General features: G+C 41.9%; 4 protein-coding genes across 8 annotated transcripts; 3 read left to right on the forward strand and 1 right to left on the reverse strand.

The window, feature by feature from the left end:
* Window positions 1-11,799: 11,799 nt before the first annotated feature.
* Window positions 11,800-14,573, forward strand: LOC127771988 (pentatricopeptide repeat-containing protein At3g57430, chloroplastic). The gene has a single exon (XM_052297955.1). The coding sequence runs from the start codon at window positions 11,879-11,881 to the stop codon at window positions 14,438-14,440; it is 2,562 nt and encodes an 853-aa protein (XP_052153915.1). The 5' UTR covers window positions 11,800-11,878; the 3' UTR covers window positions 14,441-14,573.
* Window positions 14,574-14,663: 90 nt separating this feature from the next.
* Window positions 14,664-20,067, forward strand: LOC127771986 (disease resistance protein RPM1-like). Of its 4 annotated transcripts, XM_052297954.1 has the most exons (6): window positions 14,664-15,661; window positions 15,774-16,274; window positions 16,362-16,604; window positions 16,855-19,269; window positions 19,411-19,726; window positions 19,816-20,067. In XM_052297954.1, the coding sequence occupies exons 4-6, from the start codon at window positions 16,915-16,917 to the stop codon at window positions 19,839-19,841; spliced, it is 2,697 nt and encodes an 898-aa protein (XP_052153914.1). In that variant the 5' UTR covers window positions 14,664-15,661; window positions 15,774-16,274; window positions 16,362-16,604; window positions 16,855-16,914; the 3' UTR covers window positions 19,842-20,067. The 4 variants fall into 4 exon arrangements, with proteins under 4 accessions (XP_052153914.1, XP_052153911.1, XP_052153912.1 ...); XM_052297951.1 differs by having other exon boundaries at window positions 16,855-19,726; XM_052297952.1 differs by having other exon boundaries at window positions 14,664-15,657; window positions 16,855-19,726.
* A 1,711-nt stretch (window positions 20,068-21,778) lies between these two features.
* LOC127771540 (serine/arginine-rich splicing factor RS31-like) lies at window positions 21,779-26,285 on the reverse strand. 2 transcript variants are annotated; one of them, XM_052297463.1, is made up of 6 exons: window positions 26,180-26,285; window positions 25,886-26,055; window positions 24,717-24,829; window positions 24,317-24,549; window positions 22,544-22,771; window positions 21,779-22,168 (listed from the first exon to the last, which is right to left on the reverse strand). In XM_052297463.1, exons 2-6 carry the CDS (start codon window positions 25,989-25,991, stop codon window positions 22,111-22,113), a joined length of 738 nt encoding a protein of 245 aa, XP_052153423.1. In that variant the 5' UTR covers window positions 25,992-26,055; window positions 26,180-26,285; the 3' UTR covers window positions 21,779-22,110. The 2 variants fall into 2 exon arrangements, with proteins under 2 accessions (XP_052153423.1, XP_052153424.1); XM_052297464.1 differs by lacking the exons at window positions 25,886-26,055; window positions 26,180-26,285 and adding an exon at window positions 24,984-25,384.
* A 755-nt stretch (window positions 26,286-27,040) lies between these two features.
* Window positions 27,041-27,949, forward strand: LOC127771736 (uncharacterized). The gene is made up of 2 exons (XM_052297660.1): window positions 27,041-27,364; window positions 27,500-27,949. Exons 1-2 carry the CDS (start codon window positions 27,302-27,304, stop codon window positions 27,683-27,685), a joined length of 249 nt encoding a protein of 82 aa, XP_052153620.1. The 5' UTR covers window positions 27,041-27,301; the 3' UTR covers window positions 27,686-27,949.

Raw genomic sequence — 27,949 nt, forward strand, 5'->3', positions numbered from 1 at the left:
GAATAAAAATATGCTTTCTACATCAAAGTTGTAGATATTGTTCTGTAGATTTTCAAAAGGTATACATTTTTAGTCATAGCCTTTTCATATTTCAAGATATAAAGGTTTGAAGCAGCAGTCTTGTGTATAGTCCAAGCGGCATTCCTTGTTATTGAGTTTTGATGGGATGGGGCAGTAGGTTCACCTTTTTCAGTGTTTTATACGCATGTTTGAATGTGTTTGCTGAGGTTTTGTTTGTGATTAGGTGGTGGTCCATCAGATCGTGCATGATACCAATCCTTCGTTGGAGGCAAGTGCATGACGAACTAATTGTGTGATTCATGGATTGTTTACTCTATCTATTTATTTCTGATATATTTCTACGTGATAAGTAATTGCTTATGTTCATATTATTGTTCGCGCCATTTAGATTTCAAGTTGTTCTTATGTGTACGATGTTATTCTTGTTTTAATATTCTGTATTCTAGTTCTGCTTAAATAATTTAAGCTCCCTGCTTGCCATGGATGTGCAATATGGTTTCAATTTGGTTCTTTGATTTCGGTTTCAATTATTCAAGTACCATGCGTAGTCATGGGAGTGCAATTTGGTTCTTTATTCAAGTTCCTGTGGGTAAGCGCTGATCACGCTTACTCGGCTTTGCCAGCAAATGATAGGATGTATTCACTATTGTCCGGGATGGAAACTACTATTTCAATTCATGTCTGCCCCGGATGGGAACTACTATTTTCTTTGACTTGGTGTTTGAAAATGTGTTTTCTATCAAAGAAAGAAAGCCTTTTGTTCATGCTTTATTGCCAATGATGTGTATATGTGTTTTCTAGTTCCATATTGTAATTGCTGAGTATTTTTATACTCACTCTTGTGTTTTATTTGGTTTTAGGTACATATTGAGACCGACATGCATGGGCGGGAAGTAGCACCCTTATATACACATTTATCTGCACACTATCAAACTATATTGCCTAGGTCCATAATGATACTTAAGCTATATCATGGTTCGGTCTTGTAATAATCTTTTAGATTTCTAATAGTTTTTTCCCCATGGATTATAAGGATGGATCGTATTGTGGGAATGATATTGTTATTAGTTTAACTTGTAATTGCCTGTCGTGGATGTCCGTATTTACAGGGGAGATTCTGCCAAAATTTCTAATAATTTTGGGAGTTAGTGGTTTGAGTGTATTTTGGTGTGGCACTCTAGGTACGTGGTTACCTGGGTTGTTACAGTTAGAGTTAGTTTCAACCTTACTGAATTGTACAAGCTCCGAAGACATCGATAGTTCAGACTAAAATAAAGTGGAACATGTAGTAGCATATCCCAGTAAAATAGGTAGTTGGAGCATTTGTTTATTACCTGATCAACAGTTTAATCCTCCCCTCATCAGCTATGTTAATAAACTGTTGCATAAATTGAGTTGTTGATCTGTAAGGCATAGATAGTAGCAATGCATCGTCCAATGAAACAAATCATTATCTGCTAACCTCAAGATCAAGCAAGCTTTATGGACTACAGTCTATAATCCATGGTATATATATATTTTATTATAATTATCAAATTATGCAGCTTGGTGGTTTAATATGGTATTTAGTGAAACAGTTATAGAGATCTGTTCATGTAGTGTGTTACTATTCCATAATTTCAGTACTTCTAAATGTCAGCATGTATAAAAACATAATCATGTTAGTGGAAATTAAATTATTGCATAACTATGTCATTAATCTGTTTATATGCGCACTCATTCATTCATAAGCATATATAAGGATATAATCAAATTAGTGTAAATTTAATTTCAGTAATAAAATTCATAGGTTTATTCATGTGAGCATTCATTCATCATGGGCATATAGGCATCATCCAATCTAGCAAATCAATTGATCTAGAACCCCAGAACTAGTAATTACAATTCATAGCATAGAGTCATCAAGTTGACCATTAGGTATGTCTACATGTATCAACAGTGCATCACAACCATAAATCAGTAGTAGAAAAGAGGAGAACACCTTGACAGTACAAACCACTAGAGATTAGAGAAGGAGGAAGTAGAAGAGAGGAGTCGGGGTTGTAGCAGTGGTGGAAGCCAGGGAACTTCCTCTGAATCCTTACCTCGCCGGAGTTTTGCCGGTGGCTGCATCTAGGGTTGAGGAGGTTGGAAGTTAGGTTTAGTTTAGGGTTAGATTCGTGGGGAGCTGCGGAGTCGATTCAGGCCGGCGGTGACTGCGGGGCGGCTGCCGGAGGTAGGGAACAGCGGCTGGCGTGAGGTGGAGCGGTGGTGTGAGCGGCGGTGCTGGGAGAGAGCGTGCGGCAGAGGAGAAGAACGAGACAAGGAGAGAAGAGGAAGAAGGTGGTCTAACATGTGGGCTGTATATAGGACTACTATTGAATTTTAGGACTATTGATTATTGAATATAAATTTGTCTCTAGTAAACTAAAACTTCTTTCAATTAAAATAATTACTCTCTTAAAAATAAAAGTGTAATGATGTTTGTTTTAACACTAGATACTTATTAGTCCAATTCTGTTATATAAATCATAGATCTTTACCGAATCAAAACATACAAATATATTTAACCATATTCAACTTAAAAATATATATGGGTCATCTAGTTGAGTCTTGAGGTGAGTGTCGCTCAGTGTAGATCAGCTATGATATTAAGTTTAGGCATATCATGTGCATCATACTAATATCTACATTATTGGTTTTTGGTTTTAATTCGCCATATTTTTACAGTTGGGCATTTATCTTGGATTTCTTGGAGTTTCTCTATTGATTTATTCGTTCTTCAATTGCGGGTATCTTAGGCAAGTCCAACAAAACCTTTGACTAACTCTTGTTATATTTTCGTAATTGCAATCTATATGTATCACCTTACATTAAATTATACTTTCTATAATTAAAATAAATATGCTGATGGATTGGATTGACTGGTGGAGCAGTCGGTCATATTATAGGTGTATTCTGAACTTGCCATTATGGTGGGCGTTCAGTTACATATATTTATCATCATAAGGTTAAACAACAACTGTTATATGGCATTCAAGCGCCATAGCGATCGTGTCGACCACATGACCTGGAATGGGACAGGCTAGCTTAATAGTTCTTTCTTAATGACTTTATCCTGCGGGCTTAAGGACTTCCGCGAATCCCGTGAGCATGGCCTAGCGATGAGGGTTGCCGTTGTTGCAAAATCCGATTAGATGATGTGGATCGCCGTTGTTGCAGGATCCAATGATTCGTGTTGTTGCAGGAATCACTCGCGGAGATAATTAACAGATGGAATTGATGAAAAGCTTGTGACCTCAGCCTTGCCGGCATACACCATGAAGTGTGCTTCAAGCGCTGACGGGCGTGGGAATTAAAAGGTTTAAGGCGTCTGTTGGTATAGCGACACACCTCTGCAGAGTGTATGAATTGTAATATGTCACTCCCTGTTTCGGGTAGAAACTGCGAACGCGGCAGGAAAGGAACCTATCGAAGGTTCTAATACCTGTGGTGCTTTATATGCAGTAGATTTTATAATTACTTAATATGAGTTTTTACTACACTGTTTTATGAACAGGCATAAAAGTCCTTGTTGGATTATGGGATTTGGAGATATATGTATTATGAAGGTTGATTATGGGCATATATTATTTGGATTGCTATAGTTGGACTTGTTGAGTACCATTCATACTCATCCCCTATATATATTATTCCTTGTAGTGCTGAGCTAACAATTAGGTGAAGAAAAGATTCTACAAAATTGATCAAGTATTGCATATCTCTACATCAACTTAATGTTGAAGGTGACGAATATCTAGAAGAGCACGGTATTGTTAGTGTTATTATTTTGGTAAAAAAACTAATTTCTTTTGGTTTTTATTTAATGGGTTTCGCTCCAATTGTTTTTGCTATGCTACTCTGGTATGCCATTTCTCGGTAAGTTAATTCTTACTAAGGAATGAGCCGTAGACCGGTATTCTACCTCAGAAGTGGAATACGAGGGTCGCTACACAAAGAGTGAGAACAACGTCTGCATGATGCAATTTATTCAAAAGTTTTTGAACGTACACAATTTCAGGATCCGATTTATTTATGGAAATTTCAGAGTGCTACAAGTTTACTCATTTTATTTCTCTGAAAGTTGGTGTTCAAAACGGTATTTAACGACCGCTAACATTCTTGCCATTTCGCAAATTTGAGTTCTGAGCTGGCAACCAATTATAGTAATCCATTACACCTTGCTCTCGCAATGACAAGGGAGAAATTTGCGGTGGCCCAAACACCGGCACATCTGCATCCAACCAACCAATTTTCAACCACAAACCTCCCATGGCCATACATCATCACTACACACTATTTAATGCAATGACATCCCACTTTCATAGTTGTAAGCATTTCATCAACCAATAGTAGCCACACCTCCTTGCATCGAATCATCCCTCAACAAACTGTTAGGATATATAATAGAGAATGGGCAAGGTCATCGCACTAATCCTTGTTGTTATTGCAGTGGAATGCACCAACAAGATGGCTACTGGAGCCGTACCCGGTGATAACGTCGCAGCAAATCTTGAAGACTTCAAAGCTGCGTTGTATGGGCCAGCAGAGGAATGCAGCGCCAATGTAGACAGGTGTATAAGTGTGACAAAATCCCATATCCTGAAAGCCCTCAAGGAAGTAGAAGATGCTGCCCCACCAGAAAAAAAGTTAGAAACCCAAGAGGCCACATTTCAGCAAGCTAAGATTGTTGTCTCTACTCTCGACAAGGCAAAGGCTACAGGTATCGAAAACAAAGTTGCTTCGGTTTCCTTTGCCTGCAGGATGGCTTCTGATGCGGTTCTTGTAGCTGCACCGGCTGACAAGTTTATAGTAATGCAAAAGAACTTCAAAGTAGCCACTTATCCAGTTGCTTGAGCACAGAATCGATACCTCATCGAGTATGTCCATCAATAAAATTAGCACCTGCTACCACGGCTATCACGAGATGCACTATACAGCATCATGATATATCCTTCATGTAATAATCTTATTTTTTTTCATTATCTAGTATCATTGCTTGTGCTATTGCATGGGCTACGTACATGAAAATCATCATGATATATATGGTATCTAACTCAGACATGGAATGTCTTCAAAAGTAAAATGTCCATGCAATATAAACAGCACAAAGAACCATAGTCTATTTAGAAGTCTGTATATTGCTCGTCTGTGTTGAAAGTATGTAACATTTCATCCAAATGATAGACAGGTCATGAATTACTTAGGAAATTACTTAGGAAATTTAATTTCCCACTTTAACTTCGTCTGTGTATTTCATCCAAATACAGCCATGAATTACTTAGGAAATTTAATTTCCCACTTTAACTTCGCTTGTAAATTAATGAACATTTAATATAAATTCTAGGAATAATTTATTAAATAGTTTATAAATCCTTGAAAAGAAAATTAGGGTAAAAGGATGGGCTGGATGTGTTGGCCACGGTGATTGTCATGGTAGATTAATCATCTAATAACTAAAAACAATTTATTTGATATGGCTTAATGAGAAAAAAAGATAAATAACATTAACTAATTAAGTGAGGGTAAACTATATAGATATATAGGATATTATAAAGAAATGATGGAGAGAAATATTGAAATATTATGTTAATTATGTGGGATGATTTAATTTGCTTGCCTTTTAAATCTCTAAAATTATAAAAATTATAAAGTTATAGATAATATAGCATGTTTGCATGATACTTATATGTAATAGTTGTTAGTGGATAATGATGTGGCATCTTTGCATTTTAAGCTTTAGAAATTAGTGGTTGTTAGTGGATGATGATTTGATATCTTTGCATGTTAAGCTATAGGAATTAGTGGGTTATACCTTTATAGTAAAAGAGGATACAATTTACCAACCAATATATTTTAAACCACAAACCTCCCATGGTCATAGACCATCACCCCACACTATTTAATGCAGTGATGTGGCGGTCATGTTAGTTCTAGAGGTGGAAACACACACTAACAAGATGTTAGTTCCTTCATATAATAGAGAATGGGCAAGTTCATCGCACTAAGCCTTGTTGTTATTACAGTGGTAGTCATGTTAGTTTTAGAGCGGAATGCACCAACAAGATGGCTATTGATGCAGCACCCGTTGACAACTCTGCAGCAAATCTAGAAGCCTCCAAAGCGTCCTAAAAACCAACTCTCCTTTCCGATCACTAAAGTCAACTAATTTTTCCTTGCTCAGTTTCCCTCTCTCTTTAAAACATTAAACATTTAGCTACCCGAAAAAGAATGTTATCTGGGCACGCCTCTTCGAGGGGCCTACACTCGGGGACAATTTCGCTCCGGTCTTACCTACCCTCGAGTCTAAATCTTGGATAGGCGCTTGGGGCATGCCCTATTCCCTGAACAGAATCCGAATCCAAATCCGAAAATGCATACCTGATGTCAGCTTCGATAACTGATATCGGCATACCGCATACCTATACGTCCAGTCAAGGTTTGATCGAGGGATGTTAGCGCTAGTGACGGAATGCAGCGCCAATGTTAACAGGTGTATAACTGTGACCGAATCGCATATCGCAAAGCCCTTGATGTAGTAGTTGATGCTTCCCTACTAGCTAAAAGGTTAGAAACTAAAGAGGCCACATTCGAGCAAACTAAGATTGTTGCCTCTACTCTCACCAAGGCCAAGCCTACAGGTGATGGGAACAAAATTGCTGCAGTTTCCTTCGCCTACAGGATGGCTTCTGATGTGTAATGCAAGAGAAGTTCAAAGTAGACACTTATCCAGTTCCTTGAGCGCATGATCGACACCTCATCTGGTCTATCCATCAATAAAATTAAAATTAGCACGTGCTACCACAGCCACCACAAGATACACTATAACCAGCTTCATCATATCCTTCATGCAATTCTCTTTATTTAGTTAGCTAGTACCATTGCTCCTGCTATTGCACAGGCTAGGTATATAATTCATCATGACATAACTGGTTTGTAACTCAAACATGGAATGTATTCCAAAGTAAAATATCCAAGCAATCTAACCGTCACAATTCACAAAGAGCCATAGTCTACTCAAAATTCTTTATATTGCTCGTCCATCTCTAAATTATGTAACATTTGGTCCAGATGATAGTGAGGTATGTATATGGCTAGGACCAAGATTCCAGGTACAACACATGTCATCGTAGAACACATGAAAAGATTGTAAAATCATTGTGATGATTAATATTTATTCGATAGAATGGTTTGAGAAGATATGTGGATGGTGGTGTGAGTGCGTGTGACTAATGTGGGTCAGGTTGTGACATCTATGCCTAAAAATGGTTGTTTGTTTGATTGTGTGTAGGTGACCTGAGGTTAACCTTGGTCAATGCTGAGGACCAGGACTATGCTTAGGGAGAAGCAGAGGTCTAGTGCGGTCGAGATACCATGTCAGAAGGTGACTAGAGTCAAGATTCTTGAAAGTTAACTTCTGGACTATTATCTCTCGATGGTTTGCATTATCGGGGCTATTATGTCGTTTTAGATGTATTAATCTCGTTCTTGTAATTATCATTTATCATATATTTTATTTAATCTAGTTTGGTATCTCGATTCCGTCTTATCAGTTGAAACTCGCTTTAGAGTCTATATCGGTATCGGCTAAATCGTTTTGCTAAATTAGATTAGCTAAGGTATCTATCTTCCTGAAAACGAGTTAATTACTTGATTGTTTAGACTTCAGGTTTATTTAAATACTTTATGATGCATCATCCCTAATCTTGTGTAGAACCCTAAAACCTAACCTCTAATTAATCAAAATTAAGGGTAGAATCTTGTTTCAGCCGATCTTACCTAATATGCATTAACATATGTTTTATGCATATTTGCCACTTATACAGATAGATCACTTTATATAAATATATCAAGTTTTAGTCCATCTCAATCATTACATCTGAGATTGATCATTATTTGGTATATTTAGTTAGATTGATTTACCTTTATAAGGTTGTACTGGAGCAATAGCCGGTATATTATCTATTCTATTTTCATAATATTGTCTAAAATAAGATTGATAAAAACAAATAAGACAATATTACAACCAATAAGACATATTTAGGGTTTTACTTTCTTCAGTTCCTTATAAAGACAGAGCGATCTGGTTTAACTACATCGGCTAGGTCTTGACGACACGACATCGGCTTAATCAGCCAATCTACTATCGGACACTTAACTATATTTGTTGTTTCCTTGCTAGTTGTAGGATCAAACCAGCTGGCACGCTGTTGACACTGAAGGCAAGTCTTGGACCTGCACTGGAGTTAAAGCAAATCTCTCAGACCACCGTGTTGCGCATCAAAAGGAACACACTTCATAAGTTGTTCAATTTCATTGAAAATTGAAAATAGATGAAATGGTATCTGGAATTGTCGTTTGCAAAGCAATTATCAATGCCACAATACATAAAGGTGAACTTGAGTGTCAGAATTTTGGCTTCTTAAGTGGCTTCTTGGATGCTTGTGTGCCGCAGCTAGCTGCTGCACCAAGCTTCATTGTATGGATAATCATCCTTGTGGTTTGAAGGTACGTAGTCAAGACATTTTCCAATACAACAAAATATTTGAAGAGTAAGTTAGAGGTTTGCTTTTCCCATTGTTACAGGGATAAATTTGTTTCTAAGCTCGGAAAGGTCGATCCTGAGAAAAAAGAAAAGCTTCAACAGTACTAATTAGTGTCCTACTCCTGAGAAGAAATTTTAGCTTATTTGTCACTTTATTATTTCCATCTCAATGGATTCCCTGTGGTGCTCAAGGAACTCAAGGTCTGGATCTACCTATTCTGTTCTACCAGACTTTGTATGCATTTTGAGTCATAATAAGATAATGCCGACATGCAAATTGGATATTCTAAAATGCACATTGTTGCCTCGTGGTCCATACAGGAGCTTAAAATGATGATTATATGATGCTTAAACCCTTTACTTATAATCGGTACTTATGTTCCATGTCATTTGACTTACAATCATTTTAATTTGGTTATTATTTGATATGAAACATTGGGTGTCGCATGTGTCAACCTGCACAACATCTTCACGAATGATATCATGTACTAACAGGTTATTCACGAATGATATCATGTACTAACAGGTTATTTGCAATGGCAAGTTTAACGTGTTGGCGAGACCAAAAGTTAGATGGAAGATGTGCGGCATGATCAAAAGCTAAATCGACAATATCATTTGTTTAATTTTCTGATTTTAATTTCAGTAAGTATTTAAAAAAATTATTCTCACTGCAATGTACGGGCACCCAACTAGTTACGGAAAACTTCCTTCGAATATCCACTCCATGACCAAGGAATGAAATGAGATTTATCAGCTAAAAAAAGAAACGAGGGGCTAGAAGAATTATGGTGTTCGCACGATTTTGAGCAATTCAGATCCTCTGCAGTAACTACTCACTGACTGACATGTAAAGACCTAGGGTCCGTATGGGACCCATATGTCGGTTGATCCGAGACCAAGTCAACTCGTATCAGCTACTTTCCTTATTGGTTGATCCGTGGCCGATTTTGTCTTTCAGCCGATATGCAGTCCAGTCGATGCACAACCTATTCTCCTCATCTGAATCGATCCCACACCAAATCCGCTTCCATTTGTCTTCTTCTTCTTCTTCGAGTCTGATGCTAATTTTTGTGGTTAACAAGGACCCTCAATCCTATTTCAACCCAGCCACCAGCGGATGCAGAGCAGCAGAGATTCGGACTAAGCTCAGCCAGCAACTTCACCATCCCTCCCATGGCCGTGACACTGCGCCGCCACCGCGCACGCACCCACCTCCCCCTCAGTGACAGTCCACTCCCTCGCCACCCTGGCTGGGCAAGCACGCCGGCCACCGTGCTCCGCCGGGGGCTGCTCCATCGCCCCTCCCCGGTAGTCGCAAACGCTCTGCTCACCGCCTACGCGCGCTGTGGTGACCTCACCGCCGCGCTCATGGTGTTTGACTACATCTCCGACTCCATGCATGACACTCGCAATTTGCTGGCCATCGTATAGCGGAAGTTTGCCATCATATGCCGGAACCTTGCCACCCACACGCCAGTGGAGGTCATTAGGCCGGCAGCTCGATATGACGGGGATTGGACCGGTGGAAGAGAAGACATTAGAGAGAGGGATAATGTAGAAGGGGATGAAGGAAGTATGAGGGGGTAATTTGGTCCATTTTTTTAATAAATGCATTAAAAGGGTAAGTGATGCCATAGCTCCAATTTCTGTTAAATTGTAATCTATTAACTTATTAAATGAATAGAAAAAGGAGCATCCACGTTTGCTCTCACGGACTAGAAATTCTCATATTAATCAGAGAAAAAGAAAAACAGAGTCCATATAGAAATATTATATAGAAATAGCTGAAATTCTAAATTAAAAAATAAGGAATATTGAAAGAGGAGACTAGAGTCCATATAGAAATACAATTAAGAAATAATAGAAATTCTGAATTAAAAATAAGGAATATTAGAAGTAGAGTATAGAGTCCATATAGAAATACAATTAAGAAATAATAGAAATTCGGAATTAAAAATAAGGAATATTAGAAGTAGAGTATAGAGTCCATATAGAAATACAATTAAGAAGTAATAGAAATTCAGAATTAAAAATATGCAATATTAGAAGTAGAGTATAGAGTCTATGTAGGAATTTAAAACGAAGTAAAATTCGAAATAAACATAATAAAATTAAAAGTAGAGTTTTGAGTTCATATAAAAATACAATTTACAAATAACTAAAATTAGAAATTAGAAAAATGGGATGAAGAGTCTAAATTCAATATAGGAATACAATTTAGAAGTAACTGAAATTCGAAATTAAAAATTAAAGAATATTGAAAGACGAGTTTAGAGTCCACATAGAAAATAGAAATAATAAAAATTCAGAATTAAAAATAAATAATATTGGAAGAAGAGCCTAGAGTTTATATAAAAATACAATTTACAGATAACGAAAATTTGAAATTAAAAAAAGAAATATTAAAAGACGAGTCTATAGTCCATATAGGAATATAATTTACAAATAACTAAAATTTGATATTAAAAATAATTAATAAATAACACGTATATAAAATACAATATGAATATTACACATTAGTAGTTTCGTAAAGTTAGTATAAAATTTAAAATTATGTTGTCATTTTTAAATATTTGAATAATACATTGAGAAAACGTATATGCTATTATATGAGAGAAAATATAATGATGCTAGCCGCGCAATCTGTGCGGGCCACCATGCTAGTTACACATATTCAAATAGATAAATCGTAGTGGTATTTTTCTAAATCAAAGAAGTTGTAGTGGTATATATGGATCCAATTAACAAAAAGAAACGGAGGGAGTATGAATTAGAATTTAGACTTCCAGTGGATGAAATCATACGCCCATGACTCCACCACCATAGTCTCCTTATAGTACTGGTGTCTTTTTTTTTCAAAATTCCCAATTTCTAAAGATGAACCTTGACAAGTGCTTGTCCGATTCATCACAAGAAATTGTTCTATTTTGGAACGAGAGAAAGTACTACTCACTCTGTCCATAAATATAGGTCCTATAAAAACTCACATCTATAAGGGATGGAGGCCAGGGAGTAACATCCAAAAATTGTCAAAAACAAATTGTTTAATCGACTTGTCTGCGTTTTCAGTATTGTAAAAAAAATCAGAAACTAATAAAACATGGTAAATATCTAGAAATAGTATTTCCTGTTAAATATTTGTACCATATGATATATATATATATATATATATATATATATATATATATATAAGAAAATAAAAAAAATGCTGCTGCAGTCAGCCACTGTCTATCCACCCAACCAGCCACTGACTGAAGCTTCACCATCCCCATCCCTCCCTCCATCCCTCCCATGGCCATGGCCGCCGCCGCCGCAACTTCGCCGCCGCCACCGCCCACGCACCCACCTCCCACCTCGGCGACAGTCCGCTCCCTGACCGCCGCGGGCAACCACGCCGCCGCCCTCCGCGCGCTCTCCTCCATCACCATGGCGTCGCCGCAGCAGCAGCTCGACCACTCGGCGCTCCCGCCCGCCATCAAGTCCGCCGCGGCCCTCCGCGACGCCCGCTCCGCCCGCGCCATCCACGCCGCCGCGCTCCGCCGCGGCCTGCTCCACCGCCCCTCCCCGGCCGTAGCCAACGCGCTGCTCACCGCCTACGCGCGCTGCGGCCAACTCGCCGCCGCGCTCGAGGTGTTCGGCTCCATCTCCGACTCCGCGCATGACGCCGTCTCCTTCAACTCCCTCATCTCCGCGCTCTGCCTCTTCCGCCGCTGGGACCACGCGCTCGCCGCGCTCCGCGCCATGCTCGCCGGCGGCCACCCGCTCACTTCCTTCACGCTCGTCAGCGTCCTCCGCGCCGTCTCGCACCTCCCCGCCGCCGCCGCCGCCGCCGTTCGCCTCGGCCGCGAGGCGCACGCCTTCGCGCTCAAGAACGGCCTCCTCCATGGCCACCAGCGCTTCGCCTTCAACGCGCTCCTCTCCATGTACGCCCGCCTCGGCCTCGTCGCCGACGCGCAGAGGCTCTTCGCCGGCGCCACGCCCGGCCGCGGCGACGTCGTCACGTGGAACACCATGGTCAGCGTGCTCGTGCAGAGCGGGATGTTCGACGAGGCCGTCCAGACGCTCTACGACATGGTGGCGCTCGGCGTGCGGCCCGACGGCGTCACGTTCGCGAGCGCGCTCCCGGCGTGCTCGCGGCTGGAGCTGCTCGACATCGGCCGGGAGATGCACGCCTACGTCATCAAGGACGACGAGCTCGCCGCCAACTCGTTCGTGGCGAGCGCGCTGGTGGACATGTACGCCACGCACGAGCAGGTGGGGAAGGCGAGGCAGGTGTTCGACATGGTGCCCGACTCCGGGAAGCAGCTCGGGATGTGGAACGCCATGATCTGCGGCTACGCGCAGGCCGGCATGGACGAGGAGGCGCTTCGTCTGTTCGCGCGGATGGAGGCAGAGGCCGGCTTCGTGCCCTGCGAGACCACCATGGCCAGCGTGCTGCCGGCGTGCGCGCGCTCCGAGGCGTTCGCTGGCAAGGAGGCCGTGCACGGGTACGTGGTGAAGCGCGGCATGGCGGGCAACCGGTTCGTGCAGAACGCGCTCATGGACATGTACGCGCGCCTCGGCAAGACGGACGTCGCCCGCCGGATCTTCGCCATGGTCGACCTCCCTGACGTCGTCTCCTGGAACACCCTCATCACCGGCTGCGTCGTCCAGGGCCACGTCGCCGACGCGTTCCAGCTCGCCCGCGAGATGCAGCAGCTAGAAGAAGGCGGCGTGGTGCCGAACGCCATCACCCTGATGACCCTCCTGCCGGTGTGCGCCATCCTGGCGGCGCCGGCGAGGGGGAAGGAGATCCACGGGTACTCGGTGAGGCACGCGCTGGACACGGACGTGGCCGTCGGGAGCGCGCTGGTGGACATGTACGCCAAGTGCGGGTGCCTGGCGCTGTCGAGGGCGGTGTTCGACCGGCTGCCGCGGCGGAACACCATCACCTGGAACGTCCTCATCATGGCGTACGGCATGCACGGGCTCGGCGGCGAGGCCACGGTGCTGTTCGACCGGATGACGGCGAGCGGCGAGGCGAGGCCCAACGAGGTGACCTTCATGGCGGCCCTGGCGGCGTGCAGCCACTCCGGCATGGTGGACCGTGGGCTGCAGCTGTTCCACGCCATGGAGCGCGACCACGGCGTCGAGCCGACGCCGGACATCCACGCCTGCGTCGTGGACATCCTGGGGCGCGCCGGCAGGCTGGACGAGGCGTACGCCATGGTGACCTCGATGGAGGCCGGCGAGCAGCAGGTGTCGGCGTGGAGCACGATGCTCGGCGCGTGCCGGCTCCACCGCAACGTCCACCTCGGCGAGATCGCCGGCGAGCGGCTGCTGGAGCTGGAGCCGGAGGAGGCGAGCCACTACGTGCTCCTCTGCAACATCTACTCCGCGGCCGGGCAGTGGACTCGGGCGGCGGAGGTGAGGAGCAGGATGCGGCGGCGAGGCGTGGCGAAGGAGCCCGGGTGCAGCTGGATCGAGGTCGACGGCGCGATCCACCGGTTCATGGCCGGCGAGTCGGCGCACCCGGCGAGCGCGGAGGTGCACGCGCACATGGAGGCGCTCTGGGGGGAGATGGTGGCGCGCGGGTACACGCCGGACACGTCGTGCGTGCTCCACGACATGGACGACGGCGACAAGGCGGCCGTGCTCCGGTGCCACAGCGAGAAGCTCGCCATCGCGTTCGGGCTACTCAGGGCGGCGCCGGGCGCCACCATTAGGGTGGCCAAGAACCTGAGGGTGTGCAACGACTGCCATGAGGCGGCCAAGTTCATGTCAAAGATGGTCGGGAGGGAGATCGTGCTCAGGGATGTCAGAAGGTTTCACCATTTCCGCAACGGCCAATGCTCCTGTGGGGATTACTGGTAGTGAAGTACTAGTCTCTCAAATTAATGATGAATTATATATAGCATCTAATACACATGGTTAAGAACAAAAATGATATACTCATTCACATAACATGTTCTTGTAACTCGATTAATTTACAACAAATGTTCAGTTCATTTGTTTAGAGACGGGGAAGAGAGGAGAGAGGGGAGGATGGATGAAGATGGAAACATGGGGATTCGAGGCAAATGTATTTTAGATGCATCTAAAACTATAGTAGCATTTTTAACACAAAACAATCATATTGTTAAATTATATCCTATGTTAGATTTAATGAAATATTGCTGATCAAACTTTATTAAGTTTGACTAGGGAAAAAAAATTAAAACCACTTGTTGTAATATAAAAACGAATGTTGTACTCCTCCCGTTTTATAATGTAAGACTTTCTAGCATTGCTCACATACATATAGATTTTAATGAATCTAAACACATATATATATATCTACATTCATTAACATCTAGATAAATATGGGCAATGCTAGAAATTCTTACATTGTGAAACAGAGGAAGTAATATGTTACGGTAACAACATACTAAGTTAAACAGGTTGTAACAAAATAAGTAGCAAATTAAATTCTAGCTAGTGAACATATATTGACAAGTAAATTTTGTTTTTTTTAATTATTGCCTGCAGAAGTTGAAGTCTTACGTCACATTCACATATTAATCTAATATTATTATTCTTTTCAAATTGTGTTTAATAATCATTTACTCCTTCCGTTCCAAAAAGAGCCGATTTAGAAAGGGATGTGACCGTTACTAGTATGACGAATCTGGAAAAAAAAAAAACCCTAGTACGACGAATCTAGACAGCATGTCCTAAGCCGTTGTTTTTTTTAAGGACTAAGGGAGTATACACGATGCAAAGAAACGAGAAAGGATGTCACGCGCTCTTAACCCAATTTGTAACTGGTGGTAGTTCCTGCATCCTCCATGGCCCTAGATGGATCCAGTTTCCAGTGTCGGCTTCCTCCCGTCCCGTCCAATGACCGCCACCGACCAGCCGCTGATCATGCGTCCACGAGTACGCTGCCGGAGCCAGTTAGCCACCACCACATCGATCACGCGCAGCTGCGCGCGGCCGCACATAGGCGAGGCGCGACCGACTTACCTGCTGTCCGGACAAGGTCGCGGAGGACGGCAGAGCGCGCGCACGCGAGGTGTTCGACGCAATTACATCGAGAAGAAAACTCTCTGGTAGGTAGGTAGAATTCTCATCTCGGCTTCGGCTGTGATAAGCAAATGGTGAATTTTTGGTTTGCTGTGACGTCTGTTCTTTCTGGGTCTTGACCAGATGTCAGTCTGCAATGCAGGTCATCAAAGCAGGAGCATATGAGCACCACTGAGGTCAGGTAGCAGATACCGAGGTAACTTTGGTCCATCGTTATCATCTCAGCAGCCACGGCCCACAGGTTCCTTGTATATTTGTCCTAGGCTGACACACTCCAGCCCTTTTGTTTTCCAACAATTTGCACTCCCAAGTCCCAACTGGCAACTGCTGTTGACATTTAAGTTTTTTAGATCAAAAGGCTACCGCCCAGCTTTACTTGAAAAAGCATAAGATGTCTGGATACAGGTTTAAGGCTGGGGATTCCAGCTTACAAGACAAGCATTTAGCCAAGTCTGGCAACATAAGCTGCTGGCCCAGCAGAAGCAGAGACAAGCCAGAGAGAAAGCCAAAACTACCACCAGATTACTGCACATTTATCCGGCAAATCAGCTGCTTCTTCCTGCTTCTTGGATACTGGCATGCAATGAGGCCCTCAAAGCTTCCAGCTCTCCCCTCAATTTCATTGGGACCAGATTTTTCCACTGTAAGAAAAAAGATAAAGCTTTATACGGCACATGCATAATGTCAGAAATGTTGACTTTTAAGTTTTACTCTTGAATGCCGATTACAGTACGAATCATATGATACTCTCGAGCTCAACTTCTTGGAAGGTGCAAGTTGCGATATTTGATGGTTGATGCTGACCACAAAATATAGTCTAAAGTGTGGCGTGCATGAGTTCACCCCATCGCCATTGGTAGCGTGAGCGATCAGTTCAACACCGCTCAACAACTATTCGACAAAACACCTTCAAGGCATCTCCCTGGCCCTTGTGATTCCTGGCTGGCTGGCTGGTTGCGAAGAATTAATTCAGGTTCCTTCTCTCGTATCTCTTAGATTAATTTGATGGGTGGTTTCGATTTCATACTTCCATAAGAAGGGTGTTCGGCTATATCACAAATTAGATTGTGTCTATATTACATTTTTATTTCAGTGCTAGATGGATATTTTGTTTGAAAGCTCACACAATCATTTGTTTTCGATTTAACACAACTTTTCAGCAATACCAGTGCAAAGTTTGTACATATGATGATCGATGTTTCACGTCCAATCCCACTTTTCAGGTCCACTGATAATAACTGTAATTGAGCCAGCTATATTTGACTGCAAGATTTGAGGACTGGATGGCAGAGGCTGTGGTGTTTGGAATCCTATGCAAGATTGGATCCATCTTGAGTTCACATCTAACACAGGCGTTCGTTGCACACTTGGGAAAGGAGGTATCAGTTTTCGTTGAAATTGAAAGCAGTATTAAGCAAATCAGAAGTGAGTTTAGGTTGATGCAAGCTTTCCTGCAAGACGGCCAAGAAAAAGAAAGTCATAGCAGGCTGGCAGAAACCTTTCTGCACGAAGTTCAGCAGGCATCATTTGAAGTTGAAGACATTCTGGATGAATTTGTCTATTTGTTTGGCCAAAAACGAACCGCGTCTCTAAAATCATTGAGGAACTGCTTTCCAAAACCTAAAAGTATGATGCACTGGCAGAGACTAGCAGCAGAGCTCACAGAAGCGCAGAACCGCCTCCAAAATTTGCGAAATTTGAAGGTTCAGTACAATATTGACTTATCCGAAGAAAGTCCTAGTTCTATCAGGTATGAAGATAGCCAAGTTCACACAATCCAACACATAATGCATAATAACAAAATTGTTGGTTTTGCAAACGAGCGACACTGCCTACAAGAGCTGCTGATGACAAACGAGAAATCATGCTCAATAATTTCCATATGGGGCATGGGAGGTTCAGGTAAAACTACTCTTGTCAAAACTGTTTTTGAAAGAAAAGCTATCAAGAATCGTTTTGATTGCCTGATCTGGGTAACTGTGTCACAAACATATGACATTACTGAAATAATGAGAAAGATTATACAATGTGCATTGAAGGAAACTTGCCCAGCTGACCTAGAAAGCATGTGTAGTGAAGGTGTAGCCCTGAAGCTCCAGGGGACTTTGCAGGGAAGGACATACATGATGATCTTGGATGATGTGTGGGATACAAATGTTTGGTTCAACTTGGAACCTTTTCTAGATGTGAACAGCAGAGGAAGCAAGGTTGTAATTACTACTCGCATAAACGATGTTGCTTCTTTGGCAGATGACAAGAACCGCCTTCAACTACGAGGACTAAACGAGGCAGAGTCTTGGGACCTCTTTTGCATGTGGGCATTCAGACATACTGAAGATCAAACATGTCCTCTCAGATTGGAGAGAGTAGCAAGACAGATTGTTGGCAGGTGTGAAGGTCTGCCATTAGCTATAACAGCTGTAGGCAATTTGCTATCCTTCAAAAGACTGGATTCATTTGAGTGGGATAAATTCTATAATCAACTAAACTGGGAATTGCACAGTCGATTGGATAACCAAGGACTTAACTTGGTGACCCGACTCCTAGGTTTAAGCTACAGGCATCTACCAGGCCACTTGAAGAACTGTTTCCTTTTGTCCAGTATCTTCCCAGAGGACTATATCATACATGGGAAGCGGCTAAGTAGACTGTTAATAGCAGAAGGTTTAGTTGAACCAAGGAAAAATATGACACTGGAGGAGATTGCAACAGAGTACATTGAAAAGCTAGTAGATCGCTGCCTGATCCAAGTTGTCAGGAGGGATAAGCTTGGAAGAATATGGCAACTCCAGATGCATGACATTGTGAGGGAACTGGCAATTTCAATATCTGAAAAGGAAGGATTCTGCATGATTTATACTAGTAAAGAAGCACATACATCAGTGATTGGGTGCGAGCCTCGCCGTTTATCAGTTCATGAGAATTATGACAGAGTCCAGCAAAGTATAAATGCTCAACGCGTTCGTTCTTTCTACCCATATCAATTGGATAGTGATTATTCCGTGATTTCAAATGTGCAATGGGTGTCAACAACTGCTAGATACTTGAAGGTTCTAGAATTAAGCAATATTCCAATCGCAACACTGCCGAGAGACATTGGGAGCTTGTTCAATTTACATTATTTAGGATTGAGACGAACCAAGGTCAAGCAACTTCCTGAATCAATTGACAGGCTCCAAAATCTCCGAACTTTGGACATCTACCATACTGAAATAGGAAAACTGCCCAGCGGCATAACCAGGCTAAGGTTGCTACGCCATTTGATTGCAGGCAAGGCTGAAGCTTCTTATTTTGGCATTGCCGATGTCTACACAGGTGTGCAAATGCCGAATGGAACATGGCGATCACTGGACATAAATTTATTCACAGGCATTTCTGCAAGCAGCAAGTTGGTGGAACAATTGGCTAAGTTAACACAGCTGAGATCGCTGAGGCTGACAGACGTTAAAAGTACTCACTATGCCAAGCTATTTGCATCCATCAGCAAGATGCGTTTTCTACGGAGACTGTTTATTGAGGCTGCCCATAGGGATGAGTGTGTGAGCTTGGAAGCCCTAAACCCTGCACCTCATCACCTTGAACTACTCTGTATGAAAGGCAAGCTCCATGAGAGCGTCATAGGGTGCCACCTATTTGAGGTAAATAGGCTAAGCCTCCGAGAGCTGACTCTTCAGAATAGCAGGCTCAGCATTGATCCACTTCCATCACTCTCCAATTTTTGTAACCTGACCCTTCTTGGTCTGTTCAACACTTACAGTGGAGAAAGCTTGCTCTTTCAGGCAGGGTGGTTTCCTAAGCTCCAAACACTCACTTTGGCTGAGCTGCAAAATGTCAATTCAATAGTGATACAGGAGTATAGCATGGCAAATCTCTACAACCTAGCTCTCATCTGCTTGAAAAATCTGGAGTATTTGCCCCAAGGCATGGAATTCCTAAAATCTGTTGAAGAGTTCAATCTAGTGGGCATGCACCACAAGTTCATGGAAGATGTACAAGCTGGTTCCTCATATGAGAAAGTCAAACACATACCGGTAGTTGACTACTTTGACCAAAGCAAAGGGAGGTGGGATCAACTTTCACGAGTTTATGGCAAAGGTAACCCATGATCTGCTCATCACCTCATCTTCTATAAGCTGCATAATGCATTCTTTTGACCTTCAGTGATCAATTCCCTATCTTTGCAGACCAAGACAACAAGCATCAGCAATAAGCAAATAAAAGATGGAAATATACCCGGTTTCCAAGTTATATATACATATACTAGAAAATCAACGTGCCTTTTGGCACACTCATGTTATAGCACTGCAGATGATTTCTGTGGGCTATTTGCAGATGATTTCTGTGGGCTATTAAGAAATAGAAATTTTGCAAATACTACAGAATATGTTCAATTTTCTTAAATTTTGAAAATCCTTAATTATATTTTGTTGGTTTTATTGAGCGTTTATTTGTTGTGTATAATTATAATTGAATTGTCCATTAAATGATAAAAATGTGGTGATATTTTTATAGTTCTAAGTTTTGTTTGGAAACTTATGCTTGATGGGTGTAATTCATATGTCCAAGCCGGAATAAAATTTGTAATTGATAGGTACTACAAGCTAACCAACTTGCATCTGGGCTCCGTTCATATATGCTTGATATTTGCTCCTTTGTTCAAATTATTTTGAGCCTCCAGGATCCTTCTAGATTAATCCCTAATTCAGAGGCCAACACCTCTTCTGTAGGTAGAACAGGAGACCTACAACGCAGCAACATTCAAGCCTTTTTCTCACTCAACAATGTATTTTTTTTTCACATAATATGTGATTTGTTTGGAAAGTAAGGGGTTGCCACGTGGCCCAATCAAAACTAGCAGACACTGCCAACATGAGAATATTATTATATTATAGAATTTTTTGTATCTCCACCCATTGTAACTGTATTCACTCTTTTGCCATCCAAAAACACCTCTTATATTTTGCCAATCTTCGTTAGTATTTCTTAAAGTAACCCCTGTCACTTTACCTGTAACGGACATGACCGTTTTGTCATACCACGGTAACCAAACTGGCGTGGCGAAAGAACGTTGCCACGCCACTCAGACCAGCGTGGTAGTGTTGTTTAACCATGCTAGCGAAAAGATTCAGATCTTGAAAATAACCCCCCCCCCCCCCCCCACACACACACACACACACAACACAATGTCCTTGTATATGTCCAAAAAAAACAAAAACTTAAAATATAACTTAAGGATCATCTCTGAAATGTTCTTACATTTTTTTGAAAAAAAATTATAGATATGGATATAATGTTCTCATAAAAAAATTTCCCAAGGAAATTATGCTATTACATAGTAATTGAGAAAATGTTGGAAATTTTTGAAATCCTTTTCAAACAACCTTGGAATTTGCCCCTTCATTTCTGTGAAACTTCTACTTAAACTATCAATGCCTTCTTTTCTTCTCTTGTTTTCTGGATTTTTTTATTATTTTTTGGGTAAAGAAAAATTTTCTAAAATTGGAAGTTCGCGTGAGGTCGGATATGGTTTTGGGGAGCAAACTAGTGCTTATTGAATGACAATGGCAAAAGATTGAGCACTAAAAAAAGGAAGGAAAAAAGATGGTAAAAGATAGAAGGGCAAAATATATGCGGCAGAAGAGAGAATACAGATTCAGTTAGTGGCAATGAGACCTTCAGATGATCCTTGCAATGTTTGAATACAGATTCAGTGTGTCAAAGTCTCAAAGATGGTTGGGTGAGGGATCGTGCTCCTGTTGGGATTACTGGTAGTATATTACTTGTCTTCTCTGCGAAATTAATAATAGCATATAATACACCATACATGAGAACAAAATTGTAGGCCATTTGCTGGTACAAATTGTAGGCCATTTGCTGGTACGGTTAAGTGGAAGCTGTGCCAATTTCTAGATGAAATCATGAAGTTCAATTATTAGAATCTTTGCAGAAATTATCATACCATTTTGTCCATTGACGAAATTATTGTGATACGGCAAGCTCTTAGCCTCGCATTTTAGAAACAAATTTGTTCTTGTGGCGAACAAATTGTGCACGCCTGGCAAAATGCTTGGCAAACCGTGTTTGTTATCCAAACAAATTGGCCACAAATAACAAAAGATTAAATTTCACAGACTAACAACAGGAGGCTAGAAATATAAAGTGCGGTAGTCATAGAAAACGTTGTGGCACAGGTACATCGCACAGAGTTTTGCCTTGATGCACAACACATCATATCTAAATTATACTAGTACGGAATTTCAGGTCAACAAAAGGTAAAAGCTTTTCAGTTCGACTACGAACCACCCATTAGTACCCATATCTAAATTATATATATATATATATATGTAGTTCTTGCTATCACTGCTAAAGATTAGAGAGGCAGATGCAAGCCCTTCAGCAACCAGCCAACCACCCTTGAGAAAACTACGAGAGAACACACACGATCGGCACATAGCCTTCAAAGTCGTTTTTTTTATTGATCAATCATAAGCTCTTCTGTTGGCAAGTGGGGATCTTGATCGCCGGACAGGAGATCGGCTGCAATTATAGAAAAATAATACAAACAAATGAATTAATATTTTGCAGTTGTAGTTATAATTGATAAATATTTATTGTAAATAGTGCCAGGGCCCAGGTCAAAGTGTGCTTCAAGAGCACCCAAATGTGATTGTGTGATTAAAAAATACTAGTAATTTCAGGACTTAATTCATAATAACAAGGTGCAGTCCATGTCTATAACATAAAATGTGAAGTGGGGTGGTTAATCTGACTAGTTTAGGTAACATAAATGTTCTGGTGTCCTCAAGAAAATATTTGCTTAGAGAACTGCTGCTCCTAGCATAACATAACATCCCCAAGCACAAATAGTAAAATCCAAGGAATACTACCTAAATGGATGTATGAAGGACGTACCTTCGATAGCGATCATTAACAGGACTCCTGTCATACGAACCGTACACAGGACTCCTTTGACGACCGTAGTCAGGACTTGGGCGTGACCGGTACACTGGACTAACTGATCGACGATATGGACTATCATCTCGCCTACCATAGCCACCTCTTGCACCATCATACCTGTCACCTCGTTCTGTATCATCCCTGAAGGCATACTCAACAGAAATCACCCTGTCCAACAACTTGCTGCAGACAGAAGGAAAAATACAGAAGGCATATTGGTTACATGCTACAATAATTTCAAAAATATCAAAATCATTACTGTGTACAGAATTGCATAGATTTCAGAAGCAACATAACTGGGTAGCTGTGTGCCTCTACTGTTGTGTTTTAAGCAAGACTAGAAGAGTGATTGAATAGTAACGTTCCTAACTGAATCGAACAATTAAAGCGATATCTGCTAATTTTCCATGCACGTCAGAAACAAAATAATCAATGAAGTGCCTATGTGGAAATTTCATTTATCCTATATAAGCTTGAGAAAGTTCCTTATTTGCCATGCAAAGTTATCCAATTTCGTTATTTGTCTGCGACAATTGATTGTCCCCTTGCGGCAACCATATGAAATTGTGACCCTTACATGCCACTGCCTTCAATACCATTAACATTTATCTGTTTTTGGCATGTCCTAGGAATTACCAAAAGATATTCCTTCCGTTCACAAATACTTGTCAGTTTTGACTTTGACTACTCATGATTTTGATAGCAATACCTTTCAAATTATATTAACTATTGTATCAAATTGGTGTTGTTAGATTTGTGATCAGAAGTACTTTACTAATATTGTACTTTTAGAACTATTCACTTTTGTATTACTTAATTAAAAAATTAATGGTCAAAATCATATTCATAAAAGTCAAAACTGACGAGTATCTGCAAACAGAAGAAGTACCCTTTAATTAACTTCACTATCTCCCATATTACCCAATCTACAGCCAAGCCAGTAGCTGCTCCTATGCTATTTCCTCCTTCCCTCCCATCAGCTCAAGCAGAAACCTTCCTCCCACCCTCCACGGCGGTCTTCGCCAGGAATCCTCCCCGGCATTATGAGCAACCATAGCATGAGTCCGGCAGCACTAGCTCCCAAATGTAAAAGCTGCTACTCAGGATCCCCATGGCTGCATGGAATTTGAGGGCAAGCACCATCACCATGTCCATGGCAACCACCGAGCAGCCCCCACCATGGAACGTTTCTACTACTGTAAGTTGTAATCTGTACCAACAAACTGCAAACAGCAGTACATGTTGGGCCACCGATCTACCACATATGGTATTTCGAAGAGGAACTAGATATATAGCACCACTATGGTTCAAGGGTTCATGTTTTGTTGGCCGGACCACCAGACAGATTTGGCAACAGCGGCATGGTTGCAGTTGAGGGAAACTCTAGGAAGATGAGGAAGATCCACGTGCAACAGATTTGGCTCATTCATTTTTCTATATTCAGTGGGATCCACATGCCATGCTTTTTTTTTGTTATATCCAAATTCTGAATGGGTTGCGAAGAAAGGTAAGACTTTGCATATGCACCCATTAACAACACTCTAACAGAAAATTACCATGAGTGGCAAATAAGGGAGCAAAATTGAGAAAAGGTAGCATATAAAGGAAGAGACAACTCTCAGTGGCAAACAAAAAAATTCACGTAACTTTACATGGCAAATAAGGAAATCTGGTAACTTCGCATAAGGAATCTCAACAAGGTTAAGAAGAGGTGAATCAGATTCATACGTAGAATGAGTAGCTTCAAGTGCTTTTGTGGCCTCTTCCTGTGTTTCAAACTGCACAAAAGCAAAGTTCCTCCTGATCCGAACATTCGAAAGCTTTCCAAATGGTTCAAAATGCCTTTCGATATCAGTGACTCTGGTGTTGATGGGGTCAAAGTTAATGACAAATAGTGTCTTCGTGGGTTTAGTATTCACAGGTGGTTTGCTATAGCCATCACGCCTGGAACCACGATCACCCTGTAATAAAGGCCATAATAAAGAAGACAAATTTCAATTACAACGAATGCAATACTTTGACATTAAAGACCAACTAAATTAAACAACAAAATTCTCAACATGTAAGTAAAACATGTTTCAATTTTTTCAGGGTTATAGGTGGTGACAAGAACAGCAAGAGAAATTACCCGTGACCACTCCACCGAAAGCCTGCGCCTCCCAGGGCCAAAAGGATAGCCATCAAGGGCCCGTATGGCCTCATCACCATCACGCTCATCCTCAAAGTAGACAAAAGCAAATCCTAAAGAAAAGGTAAACACAATTAAGAACAGAGAAAAAATAAATAATGTCTTTGCGCCAATAGGTGCAAGCATTTCCAGTTTTCCTTTATGATAAACAACTCAACACACAATCCCCGTTCAATCAGACCTAATAAGAACAGAAGAGTACTGCACCTGCAAAATATCTGATGGTATGAAGAGCACTAGAGTGGTTATTGGTAGATTCCATTGATGGATCAGAGCTAAGCATGATGTTGTAATAACTTATATCCAAAGTAAGACGATACGACTCAGGAGATACTGAGAGTGCTTCACCAATAACAGAACAATCTCACAGGCATTGCTTATTGAGACAGCACGCACAGAACATTGTGATGTTGATGCCAGGAGGATGGCATGGTGATACTGCTAGTCATGGCATGGTATGGCGTGATGGAACTGACAGCATGGCATGGATCACATGATGGTGCCAGTCCCCGCTAAACATGCTCGGGCAGTGGTAACAACAGTAAACAGCGCGCGTCATGTAACGGATGGTCAAGTGAAGGGGATGGCCGGATGAGTGCATGGAGGGTGTTTCAGGAGTTGAGTTTTGCCTCTGTAGTTCCTGCGCCAGAGTAAACATTTAAAACATCTTGCTTCCTGTTGTACATATATTGCAAACTGCGGCTACATGGGCATGGACCATCATACGCATGCACAATTTATGTGTTCCACGCCGTTGGATGTTAAGGATGTACCGACGACAAGCGCATCTTAAACAACCTAATTGCTTCCACAAAACATATTTAACATAAAGCACATACATATGCTTGGGTGGTTCTTCTTGGTAAATTACTAGAGATTATTATTGTGAAAACATATCATAAACATGAGAGTGGTAACCAAGAACAGTTCAAAGTTGGAAAAGAACCTCTTATTTTCTCTAGGGTTAAAAAAGAAAACTTATTAGACACCATGGACTCGCAATCTCGCAGGAGATTAACAAATTGGTGCCATATATGAGCACCAAACCGGATCTAATAATTCACGGAAAAAAGAAAAGAAGACAGGTGGAGAGGAGGGCAAAGGCAGACCTGACTTCATGTCGATGCGGTCGATCCTGCCGTAGCGGTAGAAGAGGCGGTCGAGCTCGGAGTGGCGGGTGTCGTAGTCGAGGTTCCCCACGAACACGGGCCTCATCTTCGCCTTCGCCGCCGCCGCAGCAAACCAAAGATCCCAAGACAGCAGCAAGAACCAGAAAACCCTAGCAAGGAAAGCAGCAGACAGCGCAACCGGATCAGCCCGAGGACTCTCTCCAGGTCGAGGGGTTCTAGCTCGAGAAACCCTAGCGCCTAGAGCCTAGCACCGAGGAGGAGGAGGAGGGCCACCTGCGTCGTGGTCTCGTGGAGCGGAGGACGAAGGGGGAGGCGGCTAGGGCTTTTGGAGGAGGAGGGCTTCTTGGTCGGCGTCGGTCGGTGTCTTGTGTTGGTTGGTTTCTGTTTGGGTTCGTTGGGCTGGGCCATACTCGACATGGGCTGGTAGGCCCATGCAATCATGGACTGTTTGGGGAGCTTCTGTACCTGCCTCTCCTCCCATAATCACAAGTTCCCAACCTTCCCGACACAGTCTAGCTTCTTTTTGTTAAGATTCTGAGAAGATGTTAAACAGTCTTCTTACAAATTATAAAATCCACAAGTGATATTAAACAATAATATATAAAACTCCAAGACAGACCGTGGCTTGAAAAAGATGGAAATAAATAGGAGAATAATATCTTTTTTTCTTGGTGTTTGTTATTTTAGGGCCTGATTGTAGCCAAAATAAACCTTACGAAATTTTGGCAATTCCAAAATTTTGGTAAGATGGCAATATTGCTAAAATTTTAGTAGGATTTCTTATGTATTTACCAAATTTGGCAACAAACTAAACGTAAACATTTTTTTGTCAATTTTACCAAAAAATGGTATGGTTGAAAATGGCATCAAAGTGAACAGGCTCTTAATGTGTCACAAACATTATGGTTGTCTAATGGCGCCTTTCTTACACCTTGAATTATGTAATGATAATTAATAGGTCTTATGGAATTCTCATTTGCTCAACCAAAAAGAAGAAAAGAATCTTGTAGTCACCATCTACATATCATTATCCATGAGAGAAGGAAAAAGTGCACAACCCTTGAAGGCTTGGAGCATTGGATATTGCTGAGCCATCGATCTTGTGGATAAGAGATTCTGAAGCTAGGGTGCTATCCATCTAGCAATCGAGCTTCTTCAGCAAAACTACAAAAGAACACTATGTCGAGCAACGTGGATTCAAAGACATCCAACAAAGCCTCCTATCCTCTTGCATCTTAAGCCATTGAAACAACTGCAGCTCAATCCCAACATATTTACTCTTCTTACCTTCTCCATTGCATATATAATAGACACAGCTAGCTTTGTTGTACCATTGAATCAATCATCAATTTTGCAGCAATAGCTAGACAGTCAGCGAGACAAAGTCACAAAACCATGGCTTCTGCAGATGCTATCCTGTCTTCGCAGGTGGCCGGCGAATGCCTGAAGATCAACAAGGTCAGTCAGTCAAATCAACAAAGATTCTTCACGAATATATATACATATATTCTTGATCTTGCACATGCTGCTGCTGCTGCTGTTCTTGCTCGATTAGGACCATTTTACATCTGTTGATTTCTTGTGATTTTGCAGCTGGCAGCAGCAAGCCCAGTGAAAGTAGTGCAGGTGCAGAAGCCGAGCAAAGAGACGAAGAACATCAGCGCTGCACCTGTAGCTGCCGCTGCCGTCAAGGTGGTTGTGAGCAAGCAAGTGATGAAGCCACGGTTTGCCGTGGAGCTGGATGGGCTCAACTGCTTCGAGACACTTGTCCCTCGCTGATGATATCATGAAGCGCACACACGAGCTGCTAGCTGTGTTCCATCTGATTTGTTGATTTTCTGGTCATTATTTTTGCGGGGTTATATTATATTTGTTCAAATTTTCTATGAGTTGGATCCTTTCGCACGCGCGATTATGTATTTTCTTTCTTTGAAGTGATATGTGTAATTTGCTCTTACGAGTGATTCCGACTGTGAAGTATTATTTGTTATATAAAGATATACGTGCTATTGATATCTCAGAGGTTATAATAAGGTTGGGAAA

The sequence above is a fragment of the Oryza glaberrima genome, chromosome 4, assembly GCF_000147395.1.
Source record: "Oryza glaberrima chromosome 4, OglaRS2, whole genome shotgun sequence".
In the NCBI taxonomy this organism is placed as follows: domain Eukaryota; kingdom Viridiplantae; phylum Streptophyta; class Magnoliopsida; order Poales; family Poaceae; genus Oryza; species Oryza glaberrima.